The sequence below is a fragment of the Morus notabilis genome, unplaced genomic scaffold (assembly GCF_000414095.1).
Source record: "Morus notabilis unplaced genomic scaffold, ASM41409v2 Scaffold451, whole genome shotgun sequence".
In the NCBI taxonomy this organism is placed as follows: domain Eukaryota; kingdom Viridiplantae; phylum Streptophyta; class Magnoliopsida; order Rosales; family Moraceae; genus Morus; species Morus notabilis.
In genome coordinates, this window is record NW_010361080.1 from 624,511 (window position 1) to 649,941 (window position 25,431).

Sequence of the window (25,431 nt, forward strand, 5' to 3'; positions counted from 1 at the left end):
AACCCGAGTCATCTCTCCATCAACTACTTGATTACTCCTCCCACTGACTTCAGTTTACGTGGTTTTTTTTCTTGCTGTTGTGGATTTTCTAACTCTTCTCCCAGGGTTATTTTTATCATTTCGGCAACGGAAAAGTCCCTAGAATCCGTTTTCTTCAGCCTAATTTAGGCCTTGCTAGCCCTATTATCTTTGTTGGAGGTCCTGCTTTTGTGTCTACATCCGAAAGTGCTAAATATTGTGCTCGCGTAGGAGCTTCATCATCAAACCAGGTACGTCTACGTGTACAACATTGCATGTAGTACTCCTGAATCGACTAGACACCAATAATTATTTACTATAATTTCTGAAAAAATAAACATATTGACGTGATTAAAGTGATTTATCGAAAAATAAAGGACATCAAAATAATTTTATCTAAAGAAAAAAAAACTCTAATGTAAATTGCACCCAATCCAAAAGGCGCCACGGGCACCACCATGAACATTAGGGTTATATTTGGAATTAATCCCGTTTTTTTCACGTTTTTTGAGAAAAAAAAATGAAAACGTTTTTAAAACGGCATTTGCCGCAATAAAGACAAAAAAACAGAAATGAAAACGATTTTTTGATTTAGTGTAAAATGAGAGAGAAATGAAAAATGACTTTTTGTCGTTTTTTATTTTTTGTTTTCGTCTTCTTCTCTCTCGAGCAGAGAGAGAGAAAGATAGACATTAATGAGTTTTTTATACTAAAAATAATCTCTTAATAAAACTATTAAATATATTTTTAAAAATAATTTATGTCTGAGATTAAAAACGTTTTTATTTTTATATAAAAAATAAAATTATTTTAAAATGAGTTTTAAACGCTGACGTGTGAGTCTCAGTGTGCGCGTGAGCAAATATTGGAACGCTGACGTGGGGCCCCTCCCCGTAAACATTCTCACACGCCAGAAAGCACGTGCTCTACAGTACAACTAAAAATGAAGTAATGAAGAAGAAGAAGAAAAAGAAGAAACCCATACTCTTTTGACTTTACTTCTTCTCTTCTCTCCGACCATTTCTCATTTCTCAGTCGCACAAAAACAATATCAAACAAAGAAAAGAACCCGACGCCCCCACAGACGACGTCGTATTCCGTTGCATGCCCTCACCTTCTCTTCTCCTTCTTCTTCCTCTTCTTCTTCCCTTTCCCTCTTTCCTCCCCAAAATCCTAACCCTAAACACGAAACCCGTGATGAAGGACCGGCCTCCTTCCTCATACGGCGCCGTTTACGTCCCTCCCCACCACCGCCTCCGTTCCGTCATTACCTGCCAGAACTACACCTCATCAGCTTCCTTTGACGCTAATCCCAAGAATCCTATAACCGTTGCCGGTTTTCCGCCGCCGCAGCAGCAGCAGGAGGACCGGGACCGCTTCCCGAGGCAGAACTCGCCCTACATTTCCGCCTACGACGATGCCATCACCGAGGAAGGTTCTGATCGCGACTTCGACTTGTCTTCGCATCCGGTGAGCCTCACTTGCATGTGTTCCCTTCTCTCGTTCTTCAGTTTGATTTTCGATTTCTCTGGGTTCATTGATACGTGCTTGTGGAATGTGAGATTGAAGTAGGGTTTTTGAATTTACTTTTTTTGCTGAATTGTGAGTAGAAATTTGATAAAAAATGGTTGTTCGATTAAGTAAGCCGCTGTTTGATTATTGCTACGCCAGTTGCGAAGGTTGATTACTAGAGAAGAAGAAATTCAGAGTTCTTGGGGAAGTGATAAAGCAATCTGGTTTTGCGTTACTTTTTAGGCTTAACTATATACTTGTCTGTTCTCTTCTTTAGGCAGTGAATTATAGAATTATACATATTTCTTTGGTCAAAATTTGATCGAAAATGGTTGTTCGATTAAGTAAGCCGCTGTTTGATTACTGCTAAATTTCGTTTTTTTAATAATTCACTAGTTGAAGATATGTAGAGTATATTGATTAATTAAGGTGTTATTTTACTTCGACATAAACGTCTATAGTCATTTGTTTAAGCTATTTGGCTATGATTTTCAGGGTGCTGGTCCCTCTGATAACATCGAGCAGTGGAAAAGGAAATTAACAATGCTTTCACGGGACAAGGATAAGCAAGAGTTGATTTCCAGGGAGAAAAAGGATAGACTTGACTTTGATCAGATAGCCATTTTGGCGAGCAGAATGGGGTTATATAGGTATGTTCTAAACTTTTGAGAAATGCTTTTTTAAGTAGTTGGTTATTTTTGAAAATCTGATCGGTATTATCATTGACAGCCATCTGTATGCAAAAGTTGTTGTTGTCAGTAAGGTCCCACTTCCAAACTATAGATTCGATCTGGATGATAGGCGCCCACAGAGGGAGGTACGTTCTCAAAATTCTAATTCTATTATTTTTTCAATTAGTTCGCAACATTGTTTTAACTTTAAATTTGCTTTAAACACCGTAATTTTCGGATTCTTTCTTTGTCACTCTTATTTGTGCAAATCTGCCCGTTGGAGCGCCATATGCCCGATTGACATGATTTTGAGTATTATACTCCCAGTTATCGTCAAGGTTCTTTCTTTTCATTTGAAAAAGTTTTCTAGGAGTTTTAAGTTTTCGAGAATTTTACAGGTGACCTTGCCTCTTGGCTTGCTAAGGAGGGTTGAGGCGCATGTTTCTGAGTTCTCATCTCAAAAGTCTAGGACTAACCAAAGCTTTTCGGATGTTTCCTTTTCAAGATCAAGTAGTATTTGTAGTCTTGCCACTGATGATGGACTTTTTGAGGCACCTGAGCCACTGGCTTCCACTAAGGTGGTGATGGATAGAGTTCATTGGCGTAGAAGCATGCAATTGAGGGATCAACAACGATCTTGGCAGGTCTTCCTTTTATTGCTATCCGTTTCTGTTTCTTTTGCTCGATATTCTTTTTTCAGAGATTCATTATTCCACTTAGACATAAGAATTTTATTAGTTGCTTCTTTCTGTCTGCATTTCAATAGTTATTACCTGTTTTTGATGATCATGCTATTGTTTAGGGTATCTAACATGTAAAACAAACTTAGTTATACTTATATATTCAAAAACCACAGGAATCTTCTGGAGGCCAGGAAATGCTGGAGTTTCGTAGAAGTCTTCCTGCTTATAAGGAGAAGGATGCAGTGTTATCTGCCATTTCACAGAATCAGGTACGTAATAATATTTTATATATTACAAATATATACGCATATAGTCTATTCTTGTGAAGTGGTACTTACTTCTTCGAGGAGGTAATTCAGAATTCAATCTTGATTTTTGGGTATTCTGTTATCTAATGATGATGGTGAAAGCGCAAAGTCAAAGATGAATTTCCATATTCTTTGTGACTCGAATCATATCATTTAGTTAGTAGCTCATATATACCACCAATGTTTTGCCATTTTCTTGTATAGATTATTTGTTTTATGATGATTGGAATTTTGATTTTACAGGTCGTTATCATCTCAGGTGAAACTGGTTGTGGCAAGACCACACAAATTCCACAATTCATTTTGGAATCTGAGATAGAGTCTCTTCGTGGGGCTGGTTGTAGTATTATATGTACACAGCCTAGAAGGATATCTGCTATGTCTGTATCTGAAAGAGTTGCTGCTGAGAGAGGCGAAAATTTGGGTGAATCGGTGAGTTCTTGATAAGATCTAAGACAATTCTCAAGAAATGAGAAGAATTGAGAAGAGAAAGATGAATCTTTATTGAATGAAAGAACGAATTACAATGCAGTGATTCGAGGTACTGCCAAACCTCCCATTGCTTAGCCTAAGCCCAGACTTCCTCAACAAGACTCTAGTATTTTTTTCCCCCCTCCCTCAGTTCCCGAGCCCCCCTTTTAATATCCCCTGCCTTCTCTAACTAATTCCCTCCTCAACTAAAGTCCACAGGAACTAACTAATAACATCCTTTCTAACAAACTACTAACTTCACTAACCAACTATCAAGTTCCTATCATTACTCCCGCCCCAAACAAACACCTTGTCCTCAAGGTGTAAGTCAAGAAATTGCAACCGAATGACTCCACTTCCTTCCCATGTCGATGAGCTTGAATGTTGGAACGTCGAATGGAGCATTGACTCTAGGAGAGTCAAGCTCAGCGGTGACGAAGGCTACAACAGAGAGGCTTGGAACCATGAACTCAACAACAATGGGTCCTAAAGCAGTGAACAAGAGAAAGGTTGGGTTTTGGAGTTGCAAACCCACCAATTTCAAGTCTGCCGTTTGCAAACTTCCTAATTTGAACTCCAAGCACACCAATTTCTGCATACCCTGCCCTAAACTCGCTGAATTTTTGAGGGTAAATTCCAATTGCACCAAAATCAGCCTCAATCTTGCTCGAATTAGGAAGTCCAGCCCCAACCTTGCCAAAGTTGCCCTGTCCGCACAGGCAGCCCAAGACACAGCCCTAATTTCACCAGAATTCACGCCTAAATTCCCTATTCCGGCCCCAAACACGTTGGTGTTGCGAGGCCCATCCCCAATTGCGCGGAAATTAGCCCCAATTGCGCCAGAATCTCGGCATCCAATCCAAATCCGGCCGGAATTTCGGAACCCAGCCCAACCCTTGCTGGAATGCGGCTTGAAAATCCCTGACCCAGTCTCAATCACGTTGGAAGACGAAGACCTAGTCAAAATTGCTCCAAAATCAGCCCTAATGACTCTTGAATTCAAAGACCCAGACCTTAAATTGCGAGACGCAGTCCCCAAATCGCCGAAATCGGAACCTATCCCGCCGGAGTTGCTAACCCCAACCCTAACCACATGAAGATAGGAACCAATCGGATCGGAATCGTGAAACCCAATCCCATAGACGCCCGATTTCGCCGTGACTCCGCAAGAATTTACGAAATCGACACTTAAAACAGGTTGCGTCTCCTCCGTCAGTGATTTCTGACGTTGCTCCGTCGCGATTCCCCACTCAAACACCGACGTTGGTTCCCTAACCTCCACCGTCGACGATCTCGCTATTTCTGACGCTGCCAAGAATCGCCTCTGTTCCTCCATATTCGTTTCCGAAAGCAATCTTTGTGTTGGTCTGAAATGTTGAAGCAAATTTATCTTGAATGCACTCCAACAAACAAATGGTCGTCTTCTATCCTCCCACAAAAACCACTGAAACGCTTTACCTTCCAAGAACTCCTCAATGAACATCACTTTTTCTTGCTCTGAAAATCGATTTTTCAAGAAATATTCTTCTACTCTTGCTATCCACACATCCGGATCTTCTCCAGAAAACATTGGCTTCTCTAATTGCTGCCAACGTCCTAATGTTCCCTCCATCTTCTCCGAATTTCGCCCAAGAAAGTGCTCTGATACCACTTGATAAGATCTAAGACTTCTCAAGAAATGAGAAGAATTGAGAAGAGAAAGATGAATCTTTATTGAATGAAAGAATGAATTACAATGCAGTGATTCGAGGTACTGCCAAACCTCCCCTTCATTAGCCTAAGCCAAGACTTCCTCAACAAGACTCCAATATTTTTTTCCCCCCTCCCTCAGTTCCCGAACCTCCCTTTTAATATCCCCTGCCTTCTCTAACTAATTCCCTCCTCAACTAAAGTCCACAATAACTAACTAATAACATCCTTTCTAACAAACTACTAACTTCACTAACCAACTATCAAGTTCCTATCAGTTCTTATCATAATCCTTGTGATGTTTGCACTATTACTTGTCATTATTTGTTAATAAATTTCAATTTCTCTGTTACTTTTTTGGCTTTCTTTGTTAAAGGTTGGATATAAGGTTCGTTTAGAAGGTGTAAAAGGAAGGGATACCCACCTTCTCTTTTGTACCACTGGCATCTTGTTAAGAAGATTGCTGGTTGATAGAAGTTTGAAAGGTGTAAGCCATGTTATTGTGGATGAGATCCACGAGCGTGGAATGAATGAAGGTGAGTAATAGCTTGGTTCTAAAGTTAACTTTCTGATGTGGAATATGCAACTTCTCACTGTGATTATTGGATGCCAGATTTTCTGCTTATTGTGCTTAAGGATCTGCTGCCTCGGCGACCGGAACTAAGACTGATTTTGATGAGTGCTACCCTAGATGCGGAGCTCTTTGCATCGTACTTTGGTAGTTCTCGGGTTATTCACATTCCAGTAAGTTATAATTTCAGTCATCTTAGTTTTACCTTTTCTTTTTTCTTTCATTAGGGATGATTTTGATCTTTTATTTTCATGACTATTAGCTATGGGATATACCTTTTTTTAAAAAAAAAAAAATTTTGTTCCCCACCAAGATTAAGTATAACGTTATATCTGCCCCTCTACTTTTAATTTTTGGTGGTTACGTATGATAGCAGTTATATTTATGCGTCAATATTTTCCTCTAATATCAGATTTTTTTGGGGAAAAAAATTAGCTTTCATTTAGTGCCTTTGATCTATTCGTCCCTTTGGTTTTCGTTATTTTTCCTTTGTTTTCTTTTATTTCAAGTTTTCAACTATATGTTCTTACGTTTTGATGATTGTAAGATGTATAATGTATCTTTTATAATTGTTTGTGGTCCATTTCTCCATCATCAGCTTTCGCTGATGCTAAAGAACTGGTCCTTTATAGGATGATGATAATGGTATGATGCAGTGAGCTTAATTCTTAAGGTTTTTATTTTCTTTTTTTCCCCCTAATTTAGGGTTTTACATACCCAGTTCGAACTCATTTTCTGGAGGATATTCTTGAAATGACGAGTTACAAATTAACCCCTTACAATCAAATTGATGATTATGGTCAAGAAAGAATGTGGAAGATGAGCAAGCAAGCACCTAGAAAGAGGAAAAGCCAAATTGCTTGTGTTGTTGAGGTATAAACACTTCTTATTCATTAAATTTCTACTTTGAGGACTATTATTTTCCTATTTTGACCTGTGAACTATGTGGTCAGGATGCGCTCAAGGCTGCTGATTTAAAAGATTATAGCCCCCAGACTTGGGAATCTCTATCATGTTGGAATCCTGATTCTATCGGTTTTAATTTCATCGAGAATCTTTTGTGTTATATTTGTGAGAATGAAAGGCCAGGCGCAATTCTAGTTTTTATGACTGGGTGGGATGACATAAGTTCTCTGAAGGAAAAGCTCCAAGCTCATCCCATATTAGGTGATTCAACCCAATTTTTGTTGCTAGCATGCCATGGTTCTATGGCCAGTTCTGAGCAGGTAATAATTATTATTTTTTTGTTTTGCGAATAGATCTTAGAATTTTCAAGATGATGTGATTGTTACTGCAATGGTAAAATTCATGCTCCGTCAACTTAAAGCTCTAGTGTATTGATTCAATTACTTTGTGCTCACCACTTCAGGTTAAGGATACAAGTATGGCTGTATCTAGATGTTCCTTTCGAAAACCTGCATAAGTGTATTGATTCAATTTTTTGTTTGCTTTTTGTTGATTTCCTGGAATGAATGCAGAGGTTTTCTCCTTTTTTTTTTTTTTTTTTTGATGAACTGCAGAGGTTAATATTTGACGAGCCTAAAGATGGGGTGAGGAAAATTGTACTAGCGACTAACATTGCTGAGACAAGTATCACAATTAATGATGTCGTTTTTGTACTCGACTGTGGGAAGGCCAAAGAGACATCATACGATGCACTGAACAATACTCCTTGTTTGCTTCCTTCCTGGATATCCAAGGTTTCTGCTCAGCAAGTAAGGTTATGTTCTACTTTGAATTGCGTCCTGGCTTTGTTCACCACATGTTGAACTTCTGGTGATTTAAATACTTTCTATTTGTTTTTATCGTGTCTTGTAGAGAAGAGGAAGAGCTGGTCGTGTTCAACCTGGAGAATGTTACCATCTTTACCCTAGATGTGTGTATGATGCTTTTGTGGAGTATCAATTGCCTGAAATTTTGAGGACGCCTTTGCAGTCTCTTTGTCTCCAAATAAAAAGTTTAAAACTTGGAAGTATTTCTGAGTTCCTATCCAGGGCTTTACAGTCACCAGAGTTATTAGCGGTAACAATCTCTCCATGCACATTTATAACTGGAATTTGGAAGACATCATATTGCCTGCACGCAAATGCATGTTATATGCACATATAATGTCGTCCTTGTAATATCGAAGTCTCTTTCCTTAGTTTTGTTGTTTGGTCAATCATTGTTCTCTGGATCGAACTTTAAAATCTCATAAGAAATGCTCTGAAATGTACCTGTGACAACTATGATGTCTATCTTTTGCAATTATTCCACTGCCTCTTTCATTTGCTTGATACATGTTTGTAGGTGCAAAATGCCATTGAATATTTAAAACTGATTGCGGCATTGGATGAGAATGAAAATCTAACTGTTTTAGGTAAGAATGGATATTTAATATTCGTTTTTAACAATTTATTGCAAGTAAACTGTTTATTAAACAAAAAGCCTCATGCTGTTTGAGTTTCTTGACAGGACGATATATAACAATGCTTCCTGTGGAGCCAAAACTCGGAAAGATGCTCTTATTAGGTGCCATATTAAATTGCCTGGATCCAGTACTGACTATTGTTTCTGGGCTCAGTGTCAGAGATCCTTTTTTAACACCATTGGACAAGAAGGATGTAAGTGGGATTCTAGTTCTCTTATTACAGTTCATTCATGATAGACTGCAGCTATTTTGTTTTAACTGGTGTGAACACTGGGAGGGAAAATGGCTAATTGTTGGGTTTTGAGCTTTTTTCATAGGGTTGCATTAGGACTTGAAGGCTATACTTTTATGATTTTGGTGCCAATTGAACAAAGCTTAAGCACGATTGGAATTGAAAACGATCTATGAAAATTGATTTGCAATTGTAGAACGACAGAGTTTCCTCTATATTACTCTGGATTAGGACATATAAGATAATCCTTTTTTATTTTGGTTTTTTTCTTTTTCTTTTTTACTATAGAGTATAGTCAAAATCTCTCTCTCTCTCACATCCACACACACCCCACGTGGTTCTCTTAAAAACAAAACAACATATTCTCTCTCCCTCTCCCTCACAAACATACCAAGTGTTACTATGAAAATTAATAAATTTGTCATTTTGAAAAATTCTTTTCAGAAGTTGGGAACAGCTAGGTATTGAAAAAAAAACACTTTTCAGAAGTTGGCATCTATCTTCTATAGGACCTAAAAGTATATATATTTTTAAGGAACCTTGCACTAAATGTTGAAATCCCTTTCCCTCTGAATCCATTTTTTCTTTACAGCAATTATTGCTCAGGAACTGCCAACATGAACTCTACTTCTGTTGTTAGCTTTCTTTTTGGCACGAGAAAACAATTCATTATTTATTAAATAAAGTCACAGAAATGGTTACAACATTTTCCAATCATTATTCTATAGGTTTTGGATATTAGCTTAGGAAATGGACTGGGAATTATTTTCAAGTAGAAAGATTATTTCACTGTACAATTTATTGTCTATGTTATCTATATCTTATTCATGTAAGTTGAAGTTTTGTCCCTGCCTATGGAAGGAAGGTTAGCTAGTATATCTACAATTCTTTTTTTCTTTGCTCTTTTTCTTTACTCTAATCCTGAAGAATAGGATGTACTTGGCTACTTTGAATTACAACTGACTCGGTTGGAGTAATCTTTGGTGTTTTAGGGATGACTAGTTGCAAAGAAATTGAAGCGTATATCTGTCTTTGTTATTAATGTTGTCGGTTATAATTATTGGATTCTGGTTTGAGTTAAATTGGCTTGTCCGTGTAGCTTGCAGAAGCTGCAAAATCTCAGTTTTCTAGAGACTACAGTGATCACCTTGCCATTATTAGAGCTTATGAGGGATGGAAAAAGGCTGAAAGAGACTATGCTGGTTATGATTACTGCTGGAAAAATTTCCTTTCAGCACAATCAATGAAAGCAATTGATGCTCTTAGGAAGGAGTTCTTCTCTTTGCTTAGGGATACTGGTCTGGTTGATGCCGATCCCACCAGCTATAATGCATGGGGCTATGACGAGCATCTTATACGAGCAGTTATTTGCTATGGTCTATATCCTGGAGTTTGCTCCATTGTGGTAAGTGATTGCTTATATTTATATTGCGAAAGCGTTTTCTTATCTTCCAGACAATTCTCCAACTTGTTAATGATTCAACCACCTTCCTCTGTTGGTTTATTATCTTCTGTATCTTAGTACGGATGTCGTGGCCAGAATAGCCACATTAAGTAATTAAGTGCTTTGACAATCATGGCTTTGCTATTTGCTGTCTGATAAGTAACATAATATTGGAAGGGTATATTCATCTGTTAACTATTTAGATGGGTGATTTTTCTGTCTTTCCCTTTCAAGTGTAAATATGATTTTATTTTCTACTGAATAATTGTCCTGAGGCCATATAGATGTATATGCATTATGCAGAATAATGAGAAGTCATTTTCACTAAAAACTATGGAGGATGGCCAGGTGCTTTTATACTCGGTAAGATCATACAATAAATGAATTTGTTGCTTGGGCTCGTCTTTTTATTATGCTTGCCTTTAATTTATGCTCATTTGGTTTATCTAGAACTCAGTTAATTCTCGGGAAGCTAAAATACCATACCCATGGCTAGTTTTTAATGAGAAGATAAAAGTGAACTCTGTTTTCCTACGGGATTCAACAGCTCTCATCGATTCAGCACTTCTTCTGTTTGGTGGAAGCATATTGAAAGGGGATACAGTGAGTATTGTTTTCTATTGGTGCATTTTAAGTTTTAATTTCTTTTCTGGGCTGTAAAAATGAAGGTATATGATGCTGTTCTTGTTGTCAGTGACTTTATAAAGATCTGTTTTCATCTTTCGGCAGCATGGACACTTGAAAATGTTGGGAGGGTATTTGGAATTCTTCATGAAACCTGCTGTAGCGGATATGTACATAGGCTTAAGGAGGGAACTTGACGATCTAATTCAGGACAAAGTAAGTGAATCCTTGAATAAATTACCTGCTTCGAATAGGGAGTTTTCTACATTTGTGTTGCTAGTTTCTCTTTTATTACCCTAAAAAAAAAAAAAAAAAAAAAAAAAAAAAAAAAAAAAAAAAAAAAAAAACTCTTTTATGGACTCATGGACCATTAAAACTGTTCTCTGCATGTTGCCTGTTACTAATTTCAATCCTGGGTAAAATGGCAGCTTCTGAATCCCAGGTTGGACATAAATGCCTATCGTCAGCTCCTATCTGCAGTACGGTTGCTGATATCTGAGGATCAGTGTGATGGAAGATTTGTATTTGGCCGCCAGGTCCACCTTCAGTCTTCTTCAGAGACCTTCGTTGCTGCCACACAGCCAGCTTTGGTTTCAAGGACTGAAAGCGGACCTGGTGGTGATAATTCTAAAAGTCAGCTCCAAACACTGCTCACCCGAGCAGGATATGCTGCACCCACATACAAAACTAAGCAACTCAAGAACAACCAGTTCTTCGCCACAGTGGAGTTCAACGGAATGCAAATCATGGGGCAACCATGTAGCAACAAAAAGAGTGCTGAAAAAGACGCGGCAGCTGAGGCTCTTCAGTGGCTGATGGGTGAAAGCCGTACAGGCCACGAGTACATAAATCACATGTCTATGAGGCTAAAGAAAAGCAAGAAAGATCATAACTAAGAGGAACATAGCCCATTCTTCTGTAAAAGGTTTTCTCATCAAGGTTGTTGCTGAGAATGCCTCCACACTGAGCTTATACCACAGTCTAACCTTATATCTAAAAAATCGCAAAAAGATTGGGTGGCTCGCTTGGAAGCGCCAAATCTGACGTAAATTTTGACCGTGTTTAGAATTGATTCTGTTTTTATTTTTCACGTTTTTTGAGGAAGAAAAAATAAAAACGTTTTCAAAATGACGTTTGGTGCAATAAAGGAAAAAAAAAGAAATGAAAATAATTTTTTGGTTTAGTGTAAAATTAGAAATGAAAAACGATTTTTAGTCGTTTTTTATTTTTTGTTTTCGTTTTCTCTTTTCTCGAGTAAAGAGAGAAAGAGAGATATTAATGGGTTTTTTTACACTGAAAATAATATCTTGATAAAACTACTAAACATATTTTTAAAAATGATTTATGTCTAACATTGAAAACGTCTTCATTTTCATATAAAAAATAAAATCATTTTAGAACGAGTTTTAAATGCGCTCTTTGTATTTTTTTAGACCCACGCAGAGGTCACTAGCAAGAGAAGACATTTGAGGGACAGTTTGTCTGTCGATTCAAGATAGGTGGATTATCTAGCTTGTTTGGAATCAATTTCATTTTTATTTTTTACGTTTTTCAAGACAAAAAAATGAGATTGAGGGGGAAAACGTGTTTGGAGGAAAAAAGGTAAAAAAATTGAAAACAATTTTATTTTTTAATTTAGTGTAAAATCACTTAGAAAATGAAAACAATTTGAAGTTGTTTTTCATTTTTTGTTTCAATTTTTTTTTTGCCAAATGTCTTTTTTTAGGTAAATTGGTGAAAATTATATAACTAAACGGAGTTTTAATTTTTTCTTAAACTGAAAATAATTTCTTAATAAAATTACTAAATGCATTTTTAAAAATAATTTCTATCTTAAATTAAAAACGTTTTCATTTTTAATTTCATACAAAAAAAATAACATCATTTTGAAACTAATTTTAAACGCACTCATCATCATATTCGAACATGGAGCTATAAAATGTTTATATGAGGTCACTAATGTTTGGACTGACCAGGAGAACATAATGGAAGGACCATGGATTGGCTGTTAGTAGTGAGTGCCTTGGGTCCAGAAAAATATGTACGTATGTGTTAGTGAACATAGGTGATTTGTTTGTACCTGGTGAGTTCATTTCACTTCACTTGCTCTTATTATATTTTTACCTTTTTGTATCAATTCGTGGGGTCTGTAAATTGAGTGATGATCTTTGGTTACGTCGTCTCATAAAAAGCTCCCTTTGTAAATGCTGCTTTGGTGGTAGAGAAGCTCCGTCCGCTGAGTGGCGAACTATAAGTCTACAAGTTTGGTTTGGAAAATGGGTTCAAAATGGATGAATTTATTGGGGGTTTAAGTGTTGATTTTTCTTGTTTAGTTTGTTTAAAACATTACATCATGATTTAGACTATGGTCAAAATAAGTGCATCCAAACACTGGTTCGAAATGGGCTCATGGTTGAAACTACAAGAACCCGTGAGCTAGATGGTGTTCTTCTTCTATTTTTATTTTATTTTATTTTTCTTTCAATATAATGAAAGCAACTCGCAAACCCAGTAAACAATAGTTGAGCTAGCCTCAATTGGTGAAAACTCTCGTGCATCGCTCATCCCTCACATATTTTTCTCACCTAAATTTTCTCAAATTTTCTCAATTTCTCTCAATCTCTTAAATCTCTCTCACAATTTTTTCAATAACTATCACAAATATCCTAAAGTTCTCTCTCGAATCGCTCTTATTTTTTATAATGGATTCGTTCGGTTATGATAGTATTCCTGTTGAAGGTCAATTTCTTACTAATGAATTTATTATGCAGAAATCGCAATTGAGTTTTTCTTAGTAAGATTTTTAACGAGGCAATCATGAATTACGAATTTAAAAATTAATATATAAAATTAATTTATTAAATTAAAATATATATTTTTTGAGCCATTTGGACGGGCTCGGGCTGCCCAACCGAGCTCGGGCATCTAACACTAGGCCTGCGGCGCGTCCAAGAGCCTTCTCGGGCTCAGGCAGGCGGCCTGAAAAATTCAGACGGGTCGGGTTGGGCATCAGACTCAAAATCAATTTTTTCAGACATTCGCGGACAGTCCGTTCAAAATTTCAGCACTAGGTTATATATCATAAAGACAAAAATGTTACCTTTACATGAACTTAGCCCTCTTTACTTTTAACTCATTTACATGTTCAACCTCTAGATCAAAAGTCTACTAACATTCTATTTTCTAAAAAAAAAAAAAAAAAAAAAAAAAAAAAAAAAAAAATTGTTGAACAAAAATTTAAAAAAAAAAAAAAAAAAAAAGCAAATAAAATGACATTGTTGACCATAAATTCTAATACTACGAGTAGGGTAAAATCATAAATGTATCAACCCCATGTCGCCATGGCCATCCTCACCAACCTCAAGCTTGCCAGTCAAACTGCTGATGCCTCGTCGGAAAAAAAAAAAAAAGAAACTCTCATTGCGAATACCTAAAATTGAAAAAGGAAAAAAAAAACTTGAGAGAAAAAACAGCTGATTCATGGGTCGCCTCCACCTCCTAAAGCCCTCGATTTTCCCGCACCTCCGGAACACTTTTCCCGCCTACCAAACACCGATGTTTTTCCCGGGAAATCCAGCGCAATGCCGGGGATCCAAGGTTCTGGCGACGGCGAGAGTCGCCGTCGACTTTCCGAGCAACAACCAGTGGAAGAAGAGATTCCCATTCCCAAAACCCATTCCTTTACTCCAAAAACTCTCCCAAAAACCTCCACCGCCATCTCCATTCCCAAACCCACCTCTCCCAACCCCACCAAACGACACCCCCACCCACAGTCTCTCCCTCTCTCTAACCCCAAACGACAACAAAACCCGAAACGATACCCATCTCCGTCTCCTCGCCTTCCTCAAGGCCCACCTCAAGCCACCCTTCACTCCCGAAACTCTCCTCCACTTCCTGAAATCCAAGCTCCACCACCACCCAAACCTCTCCCACTACGACTTCCACGTCTTCTCCTGGGCCGCCACCGTCGACTCCTTCCGCCACAACCACGCCACCTTCGAGTGGATGGCCCGCACTCTCGCCGTCTCCGACCGCTTCTCCGAGCTCGCCGCGCTCCTCGACTTCCTTGCTGCCAACCCCTGCCCTTGCTCCGACGGTATCTTCTCTTGCTCTAGAACGGAACCCATTTTTCGTTTTGCTATTAATGCTTATTGTAGAGTTGGGAAATTGGAATGTGCCGTTTCTGCCTTTGATTCCATGAGAAAGTTGATTGATGGGAAGCCTAGTGTTGTGGTTTGTAATACTTTGATTAATGGGTTTGTCAAATGGGGTGAGCATGACAAGGCTTTGGAGTTTTATAATAGGATGAGTGGTTATAGAGTCAAGCCTGATGTTTTTACTTTCAATATTTTGCTGAGCAGTTATTGTCGGAATTCGAAGTTTGGGTCGGCTTTGGAGTTGTTTAGGGAGATGAGGGAGATGGGTTGTAGTCCCAATGTGGTTAGTTTCAATAGTTTGATAAAGGGGTTCTTTAGGGAAAGGAAGTTTGAGGAAGGGATTGGTATGGCTTATGAGATGATTGATCTTGGGTGTGGGTTTTCCCCTGTGACTTGTGAGATCTTGGTTGATGGGCTCTGCAGGGAAGGTCGGGTTTTGGAAGCTTGCGAGATTTTAATTGATTTTTCACGAAAAAGGGTGTTGCCTGATGGATATGATTACTTTGGACTTGTGGAAATTCTGTGTAGAAAAGGGAATTCAGAGAGGGCTTTAGAGGTAGTGAATGAGCTATGGAGGAGAGGCAATAGTCCAAGTCTGATTGCTTGTACGACTTTGATAGAAGGTTTGAGGAAGCCAGGAAGAAGTGATGAAGCGTTCGGGTTAACGGAGAGGATGATAAAAGAGGGATTGGTTCCGGATAATTTGACTTTTAATTGTCTACTTCAAGATCTTTGCAATGTGGGAAGAACTGTTGAAGCCGACAAGCTGAGGTTGTTAGCTTCTAGCAAGGGCTTTGTCCCGGATTCTATGGCCTATAATATTTTGGTATCTGGGTATACAAAAGAAGGAGAAAGGAAAGAAGGGGAAAAGCTTGTGGATGAGATGTTAGACAAGGGGTTTATTCCTGACATTGCTTCTTATAATAGATTGATGGATAGGCTTGCTAACACAAGAACTCCTTTATGACGCCGAGTTCATGTCAATGGTGGGTGAAAATATGAAATTCTCAGGTTTTCTTGTATGGAGCTTTCTATAGTAAATTATATCTCTACTAGTAGTGGATGTTTTGCACAACATTAAAATCACATCAAAATGAAAAAGTATACAAAATTGATGGAACTTGATAAAGATCTAATGATTTGAAACGGTACCCTACCGTTATGGTTTTTTTGTACCCCATCAAAGAATTCTCATACATTAGTTCAAATATTTGGTTGGCGCAACTTTGTGTTTGTTGCTCAATGACGATTCAGCTGTGACTGATTCAGCACTTCTGTTTGGTCGAAGCATAATTAAAGGGGATTGTGTGAGTATTGTGTTCTATTAGTTCAGTACAAGTTTTGATTTATTGTTTTCTGGAATTTGGAAATGAAGTTTTGTGATGGCGTTCTTGTGATCAATGACTATATAGAGGTCTTTTTTCATCGTCAGGCAGGATGGACACCTGAAATTGTTTGGACTTTGGAGGATATTTGGATTTCTTCATGAAACCTGCTGTAGCAGATGTGTACCTATGCTTAAGGAGGGAACTTGACGATCTAATTCAGGACAAAGTGAAAATTTGAATAAGTACCTGCTTTTGAAATGGAATCCGTCTATATTTGTGTTAGTAATTTCTTTGTGTCCTTGTGGACCATTAAACCTGTTCTCTACATGTTGCTTATTATTGATTTCAATAACGGGAAAATGCAGCTTCTGAATCCCAGGTTGGACATAAATACTTCTCATTAGCTCCTATCTGCAGTACAGTTTTTGATCTGTGTGGATCACTGTGACGGAAGATTTGTAGGCCGCCGGGTCCAACCTTAAGTGAACTATTGAAGTGAAGCTGGTGGTAATAAGTCTAAAGTTAGCTCCAAACACTGCTCACGCGACCACGATATGCTGCACCCACCTACAAAACTAAGCAACTCAAAAACAACCAGTCCAGTCTTTTTCACAGTGGAGTTCAACGGAATGCAAATCATTGGGCAACCATGTTACATTAAAAAGAGCGCCTAAAAGGATGCGGCAGCTGAGGCTCTTCTGTGGCTGATGGGTGAAAGCCATGCAGGCCTTGGGTACATAAATCATGTCTACGATGCTGAAGATAAGCAGGAAGGATCATGACTAATAGGGACATAAGCCCATTCTTCTGTAAAGGGTCTTCTCTCCAAGGTTGCCGCTGAGAATGCCGCTGAGAATGCCTAGACACATTGAGCTTATACCAGACAGTCTAACCCTCTAAATGGAAAAACCGTAAAAAAAGTTCGGGTTCAAGTGGAATTGTCGCTCGGCAGCACCAAATCTGACCTAAATTTTGTATTCTTTGAGACTCATGCAGACGTCACCAGCTAGAGAAGACAGCCAAGGGACAACTTCTCAATCGACCTTGCATCGTTGGATGACCGGGAAGAATAATTGAAATCACGATGATATTGGCTGTTAATGGAGAGTGCCTTGTCTGTAGGAAAAATGTATGCCCATATTAAGTGAATACAATTGAGCTCATTTCATATCACTTGTTCTTATTGTATCTTTACCATTTGAAAACAATTATTGGGTCTGTAAATTGAGTGATATGATATTTGGTTTTGCCATGGCTTTGTTAAACTTTCAGAACCACTTTGATCAAAGCTCTAGTGAATGGTGAAGGGTCTGTTTGGTTTATGAATTCAAATTATAATTCATGATTTTGATTTTTAAAATTCAAATTGTTTGTGAGAAAAAAACATTGCAGTAGAACTAAGAAACATAATTTGAACCATGCAGAACTTTTAAAACAAACAGACTTGAATTGTTTAATTTGGTTCCACCTTTAGTCCCTTTGCTCTTCTTCGGGTCTTCGCAATTGAAAGCAAGAGCAAAGCCTTTATTTCTACTTTCCAGAGCCTTGTCATCTCAAGTATTTTAGCATGAATACTGTGTAATGCCCCTCCCAGAGCCAGCAGCTAAGAATTACGTCAACTTGAGAGAAACGTCAACTTATTTTGTTATATTACTGCTTAAATAGAGAAATAATATCTCTATCAAGTACAATCATCGAACAGAATTCTTGGATTTACAAAATTACATAACTTAAGATCTCTTAACTTAAACTGGTCACGGGACTTGAACCGCTTTGAGAGCTTACATGCATCACGAGAACTATATGAGTTAAAGCTCAGTAAGTAACCCGTAAAATAATTTTCACTTCGAAAATACTTTTCTTTAAACTTTTAGGGCCCTTTTATCTGACACTCATTTTGTGTTATTAGAACCACTTTATCTTCTATTTGGTGGTCCCTGTCTCGGAATCTCTTGTTCCTCAAGGATTTGACCCTTTTACTAACTGAGTCGGTTCGTAATCAACACAAGATTCATATCATATTATGAAAACTAAAACACTTTCCAAGTCTCATGAAAACATGTCAAATATATATAAATTGACAATAAACTGAAAACTTTCATGTACTACACTGTTCAAGTGATGCAGTGGAAAGTTTACTTACAAATTTGCTAGTGGAGAGGAAAATCCTTCTCTCGGTTTTCTCTCTCTTTCTTTCTGTCTTTTTATTTTCTCTTTCTCTCTCTCTCTCGCCCAATTTCTCTCTCTAGCTTCCTCCATATGAGGGATGGAATGAATCCATCACCTATTTATAGTATGCCATCTTACATTCTAGCCCTTGGATCAAAGCTTATGTGGATAGATCCTAGCCATTGATCCATATCTAATATCTACCCTTAGATCACAAGTGTTTGGCTAAATCTTGGCCATTGATCAAATTCTAAGTGTCCATCTACTTGACAAGTGTCTTTCAAAAGATAATTTGAACTTTTCTTCTTTCCTAATCTCGACAAGTGTCCGCTTAGAAGAAAATTTGAACTTTTTTTCTTTCCTAATCTCGACATGTGAATTCTTCTGCATCCATATGTTATTTGATAAGGCGGGTGTTACAATCTCCCCTCCTTATAAAAATTTCATCCTCATAATTTAAAGATTCTAATTTTTCCAACTAAACAACTGTCATAAAATAATTAAAAATCTTAACTATTCCTCAAAACACAATTCCTAGGTTGAGTGAGTTCTTGGTCCCATGACACGTCTACTCTATTATGTTTTCAGAAACGTATGGCTCTGATACCAAAATGTAACGCCACTCCCGAGCCAGCAGCTAATAACTACGCTAACTCGAGAGAAACGTTAACTTACTTTACTATATTACAGCTTAATTAGAGAAATAATCTCTATATCAAGTACAGTCCTCAAACAAATTCTTAAATTTACAAATTACATAACTTAAGATCTCTTAACTTAAACTCGTCATGGAACTTGAACTGCAGAACTTAAAGACCTCTTAACTTAAACTCGTCATGGGACTTGAATTGCATAACTTAAGACCTCTTAACTTAAACTCGTCATGGGACTTGAACCGCATAACTTAACATCTCTCAACTTAAATTCGTCATGGGACTTGAACCGATCAACTGAAACTTCTACTAAGAGCTTACCTGCATCATGAGAACTATATGCGCTAAAGCTCAGTAAGTAAAACGTAAAATAATTCACTTTAAAAATACTTTTCTTTAAACTTTTAAGGCCTTTCTGTCTGACATTCATCTTGTGTTATTAGAACCTCTTCATCTTCTATCTTGTGGCCCCTGTCTCAAAATCTCTTGTTCCTTAAGGATTTGACCCTTTTACTAACTGAGTCGGTTCGTAATCAATAGAAGATTCATATCGTATTATGAAAACTAAAACACTTTCTAAATCTTATGTAAACATGTCAAATATATATAAATTGACAATTTTCATAAACTAAAAACTTTCATGTACTACTGTTCAAGTAATGCAGTGGAAAGTCTACTTACAAATTTGCTGGTGGAGAGGAAAATCCATCTCTCGATTTTCTATCTCTTTCTTTCTGTCTTTCTATTTTCTCTTTCTCTCTATCCCGCAAACTTTCTCTCTCTAGCTTCCTCCATATGAAGGATGGAATGAATCCATAATCTATTTATAGTATGCCATCTTACATTCTAGCCCTTGGATCAAAGCTTATGTGGATAGATCCTAGCCATTGATTCCATATCTAATATCTACCCTTGGATCACAAGTGTTTGGCTAAATCTTGGCCATTGATCAAATTCTAAGTGTCCATCTACTTGACTAAGTGTCTTTCAAAAGACAATTTGAACTTTTCTTCTTTCCTAATCTCGACAAGTGTTCACTAATCTCGACAAGTGTTCACTTAGAAGAAAATTTGAACTTTTCTTCTTTCCTAATCTCGACAAGTGTTCACTTAGAAGAAAATTTGAACTTTTCTTCTTTCCTAATCTCGACATGTGAATTCTTCTGCGTCTATATGTTATCTGATAAGACGGGTGTTACAATCTCCCCTCCTTATAAAAATTTCGTCCTCATAATTTAAAGATTCTAATTTCTCCAACTGAACAATTGTCATAAAATAATTAAAAATCTTAAGTATTCCTTAAAACATAATTCTTAGGTTGAGCGAGTTCTTGGTCCCATGACACGTCTACTCTATTATGTCTCTAGAAACATATGGCTCTGATACCAAAATGTAACGCCCCTCCCGAGCCAGCAGCTAATAACTACGCCAACTCGAGAGAAACGTTAACTTACTTTACTATATTACTGCTTAAATAGAGAAATAATCTCTATATCAAGTACAATCCTCGAACAAATTCTTAAATTTACAAGTTACATAACTTAAGATCTCTTAACTTAAACTCGTCATGGGACTTGAACCGTTCTTGCTCAGTCAGCTGAAACTTCTACTAAGAGCTTACATGCATCACGAGAACTATATGCGCTAAAGCTCAGTAAGTAAACCGTAAAATAATTTCCACTTTGAAAATACTTTTCTTTCTGTCTGACATTCATCTTGTGTTATTAGAACCTCTTCATCTTCTATCTGGTGGCCCCAGTCTCAAAATGTCTTGTTCCTTAAGGATTTGACCCTTTTACTAACTGAGTCGGTTCGTAATTAACAGAAGATTCATATCGTATTATGAAAACTAAAACACTTTCTAAATCTCATGAAAACATGTCAAATATATATAAATTGACAATTTTCATAAACTAAAAACTTTCATGTGATATTGTTCATGTATTGTAGTGGAAAGTCTACTTACAAATTTGTTGGTAGAGAGAAAAATCCTTCTCTCAATTTTGTATATCTTTCTTTCTGTCTTTCTATTTTCTCTTTCTCTCTATCTCGCCAACTCTCTCTCTCTAGCTTCCTCCATATGAAGGATGAAATGAATCCATAACCTATTTATAGTATGCCATCTTACATTCTAGCTCTTGGATCAAAGCTTATGTAGATAGATCCTAGTCATTGATTCCACATCTAATATCTACCCTTGGATCACAAGTGTTTGGCTAAATCTTGGCCATTGATCAAATTCCAAGTGTCCTTCAAAAGACAATTTGAACTTTTCTTCTTTCCTAATCTCGACAAGTGTCCACTTACAAGAAAATTTAAACTTTTCTTCTTTCCTAATCTCGACATATGAATTCTTCTGCATCCATATGTTATATGATAAGGCGGGTGTTACGTGTTAACGTTCAAATACTGATGGGATGGAAGAATCTTGAATTGAGTTGAAGCCAGTTTGGTTTATAGGTTTAGACGGAAAAAATGTGAACACAAATTTAAATTTTATGAGAAAAACACTATAATAATAAAATTTAAATAGTAATTTAAACCTATTAAATAACAAACGGAGCTTAAATTTTGTCAATTTCCAATTTTAACTTAAAAAGGAGATTAGATTACTATTATCATGTCACAGTGCTTCTCTGTCCTGTCTTTGGGCTTCTTGTCACGGGTCTGCTTGGACAGATTACATAGAGCATTTAAGGAACGGTCCAAAAGAACGATTTTTTTTTTAATTTTTATTTTTCCCCAATTTATCTGTCTATATATTAAGTTGGTTGAAAAGGATCTAGCAGATAACGGGACAACCTAAAAAGCGTGTACCATAATAAGGGTTTAAATAGGCTTTTTTTTTTTTTTTTTTTACTATTATCCTTTTTTAATACGTTAACATATCAGTAGGTCAAGTTTTTTATTGGTCAGATTTGTATAAAATTACTTAAAAGTTAAAAACAATGTAAATTTAACAGTTAAAAAAATTTGACTTATCGATACACCAGACATATCAGAGAATCTCTTTTATTTTTATTTATTTATGCATTTTTTTGGGTGCATGATGACTTTATAAGAAGGTTTAAAGGCCAACAGAAAGAACAATGAAGGAGATTAAGAGTCTGTTTATTTCATATGCTCAAACTCAAATAATTGATTTCGTTACAGTGTTATTCTCTCACAAAAAGATTTAAGTTTTAAACGTTAAAATTAAGAATCATGGTTTAAGTATACATTCTAAACGGACCCTAAACCACACCCATGACCTAACCAACCACGCCAAAGGAAAAGGACAGCAATTAGCAAAAACAAGCAACTAAGTTTATAGGAGTCTCAATCAGGTAATATTCTACTCTCTAGGACCGAAAGAACCCAATGACACAATTTTTTGAGTTGCAACATCTCCTGTCTTTCATGTGAATCATGTCCACGGAAACTCGTAGGATAAGAAATCTCGAACAATCAACTAAGCATTGACATTAACATAGAGAGCGAAAGGCTCCGATAGCCACCTCGGATGACCCTTCGGCCAATATGTTATCAATGCCGCAAGACTTTGCAAAATTTGAGATTCTACAATTCAAGGGTTTTCTCCTATATGTGTAGGCCCTAAAAGTTTATTAAAAGTGAAATCCAAAATAGTTTTTTAAATACTCTATTGGCAGTGCAAAGTTTGAAAGAAAAAAGACGAGTCTTCAAAACTTTATTACAGTAGTATTTTGCAAACATTAAGATGACGTTTGTTTCAAGAGTTTTTTGTATAGTTTAGGATCATAGTTTTTAGTTCTGCTACATTATTTTTCTCTCACAAAAAATTTAAATTTTAAAAATCAAAATCATAAACCGTAATTTTAAACTCATGAACTAAACATCACCTAACTTATTAAGTTTAGCCGGTATTATACTTATATGATATTGGAATTAATTTTAAATTGATAGAACATAAGATGCGCACATTTGAATCAAATATGGCTCAAAAGATATGGTGAATGAATGGTGAACCGTAACATGATTTCATAATCAGAATTTGATCCTATTATTTGTATCACTAGTATTATTTTATTGCAAAACACCTATGATCTTGGATACTTTAAATATCAGAATATATAGGATGTTTGATTGATCTATTAAATGTTGGCGTGTTTATATAATTTATTATATTTTATCTAGTGTGTATATATTATTATCTATATACATGCATGTATACAGGAGTTGATAAGCATTAATATTATATTTGTTACACACCCCATATGAGGGGTGATTATATATATATATATATGCATGTATATATATTGGTGGTGGATCAAAGAGGGACTGCCAGGCAGGGAAGAAGATGAAGTAGACTTTCATGCATGTGATTGGAACTGCTGTATGGGAGAGATAAAACCGCTGATATGTCTTTGATTTCACATAATAATTATTATTAAAAAATAAAAATAAAAAGAAAACAAGGATTTATTTCCCAATGATTCTCTCTTTGTTTTATAAGGAACCACCTTTGAATTAAAGAACCCCAAATCTTGCAACACTTTTTTTTTTCTTTGCGTTTTTAAATAAAAAGCCGTTCTAATGGGTATCATTGGTCGTCTTTCTCTCACTCTTGTTTATCTATATATCTATACATTTTTCTTCACTCTGACCATGATTACTATATGTACAACCAATTTTTGTATTTTGTAATACCAAAAAAAAAAAAAATCTAAAAATTTCTGTTATAAATGAATAGAGAAAATAATAACAATAATTATAACAACCAGCCTCGAAATGCGACAACGATATGGCTGTCGGGGTATGCTTATAAGATTAGGTAAATAATGTTGAAAAATATGGAATCTGACCCTTACGTGAGACTATGAGACAGGCTGGGAAGTGGGATGGTCTACCCCTTTGATTGTCCTTTACTTGCCTATTTTAAAGTTCATTAAATTAAACCAATTCCATGCTGGGTATTTAAGGGGAAATATCATAGTCAGAACTAAATACACAAATGCATTGTTGTCTCCCAAACTATTTTCTTTTCTTATTGATTATCAGAAAAAAAAAAAAAAAATGACAATGATAATTAATAGTGTCGTCTCATCACTTATAATCATGGGATCCATACGAGTTTCACTTAATATCCCACTATAATAGACAAAAAATATTACAGAGTCACAAGACTCAGGACTGTCTAGTGGCGAGGGAGGTACATCTCGATGGAGGAACATGCCCGTTGAGAATTTGATTTTTTTTTTTTTTCATTATAGACAATTTTTAAAAAAAAAAAAATAATAATCGTGCAATCCACTTAACTAAGAAATTTATAATTTTGCACCCACTAAATAAAAAATTATAGTTGTGTCCCTATTTGATAATGTAAAATTTTACTATGCTTCTACTCATCTCTTTTCTGTTTCTTACTGTTGCTAATGACAATTAATGATGTCGCAATAGCTCATCTAAATTGCTCATAATCATGGGATCCACACGAATTTCACTAGATATCCCGGCCCGCAACAATAATGGACGAAAAATATTACGCGGTCGCAAGATTCACGGCTGTCCTACGCCCAACTCCAATTCCAAATCGCATAGGACAGCCCTACTTCACATCATTAAGTTCCCTAATCCAACCACAAAATACGAACCGCCCAACCATGTGCTAGTGCGTCCCCGTCGTCACACTGTAGGGTTGCCGGGGTGTCGGCCAGCTCTCGGGGTCTGCTACCAACTTAGGATATTGATCTAAAGCTATTTCCATTTCCTTCCCTCCTTTCACTTGGAGTTGACAGTATTTGGTTAGGGGACCCCAAAAAAAAAAAAAAAAAAAAAAAAGAAGGAAAGCTTAGTGTGTGGATTATTTGCAAAGGGAGCACAATTCTTGGGCCACCTCTTTAAGTTGGATCCATAACAGGTTTGTGAATCCCGTGACAATTATAAAAGAAGCCAAGAATTAAGACGACTACTTTTGAGGTCATATCTGTTTTTTCCAACTTTTTTTTAACACATGGGTTGCAAGTGGGGAAGCTTGTCAGCGCCATTCAGATGACAAATATTTGATTAAACAGTTTTGTTTGGTTATAATTTCATAACTTATGGATGGGGAATCACCCATACCCGAAAAGAGAGAAAAAATAATTATGAGAATCTTTCTTTGAATAATTGAATCTGATCAAATTAAAAATATATATAAAATAGAAAATTTTTTATACAAATTTAACAGTTAAAAATAGAGTGTCTTTTCAATAATTTATTTATTCAGTGTCTACTAGATAAATCTCCAAATCATGATTCCTTTTCAATTGGTAAACGATACGACCTGAATTGTTGAGGGGGAAGAAAGAAAAAGAAAAAGAAGGCATCTCTATCATCATTATTTTGAAAAGGAAATAATCCACCATGCAATGGGCCCATTTTGGTGAACTAGTGAAGTTCCTTATAGAATGTTTTTGGTTTGGAGTTTGGGTATCTAGTTGAGAACAATTTTCTAGTGACGAATATTCTCACAGGGTGTTGAGATTTGAGATT

General features: G+C 36.5%; 2 protein-coding genes across 2 annotated transcripts; both read left to right on the forward strand.

Moving 5' to 3' along the window:
* Positions 1-1,000: 1,000 nt before the first annotated feature.
* On the forward strand, positions 1,001-11,683 carry LOC21408528 (DExH-box ATP-dependent RNA helicase DExH5, mitochondrial). Its single transcript, XM_024165809.1, has 19 exons — positions 1,001-1,488; positions 2,026-2,180; positions 2,260-2,347; positions 2,600-2,845; positions 3,058-3,153; positions 3,436-3,624; positions 5,729-5,888; positions 5,966-6,096; positions 6,629-6,796; positions 6,877-7,149; positions 7,444-7,638; positions 7,742-7,945; positions 8,213-8,282; positions 8,378-8,526; positions 9,665-9,970; positions 10,313-10,372; positions 10,460-10,612; positions 10,739-10,849; positions 11,062-11,683. The coding sequence occupies exons 1-19, from the start codon at positions 1,123-1,125 to the stop codon at positions 11,527-11,529; spliced, it is 3,588 nt and encodes a 1,195-aa protein (XP_024021577.1). The 5' UTR covers positions 1,001-1,122; the 3' UTR covers positions 11,530-11,683.
* A 2,264-nt stretch (positions 11,684-13,947) lies between these two features.
* Positions 13,948-17,402, forward strand: LOC21408529 (pentatricopeptide repeat-containing protein At2g36240). The gene is made up of 2 exons (XM_010098427.2): positions 13,948-16,396; positions 16,484-17,402. The coding sequence occupies exon 1, from the start codon at positions 14,114-14,116 to the stop codon at positions 15,755-15,757; it is 1,644 nt and encodes a 547-aa protein (XP_010096729.1). The 5' UTR covers positions 13,948-14,113; the 3' UTR covers positions 15,758-16,396; positions 16,484-17,402.
* The last annotated feature ends 8,029 nt before the right edge of the window (positions 17,403-25,431 follow it).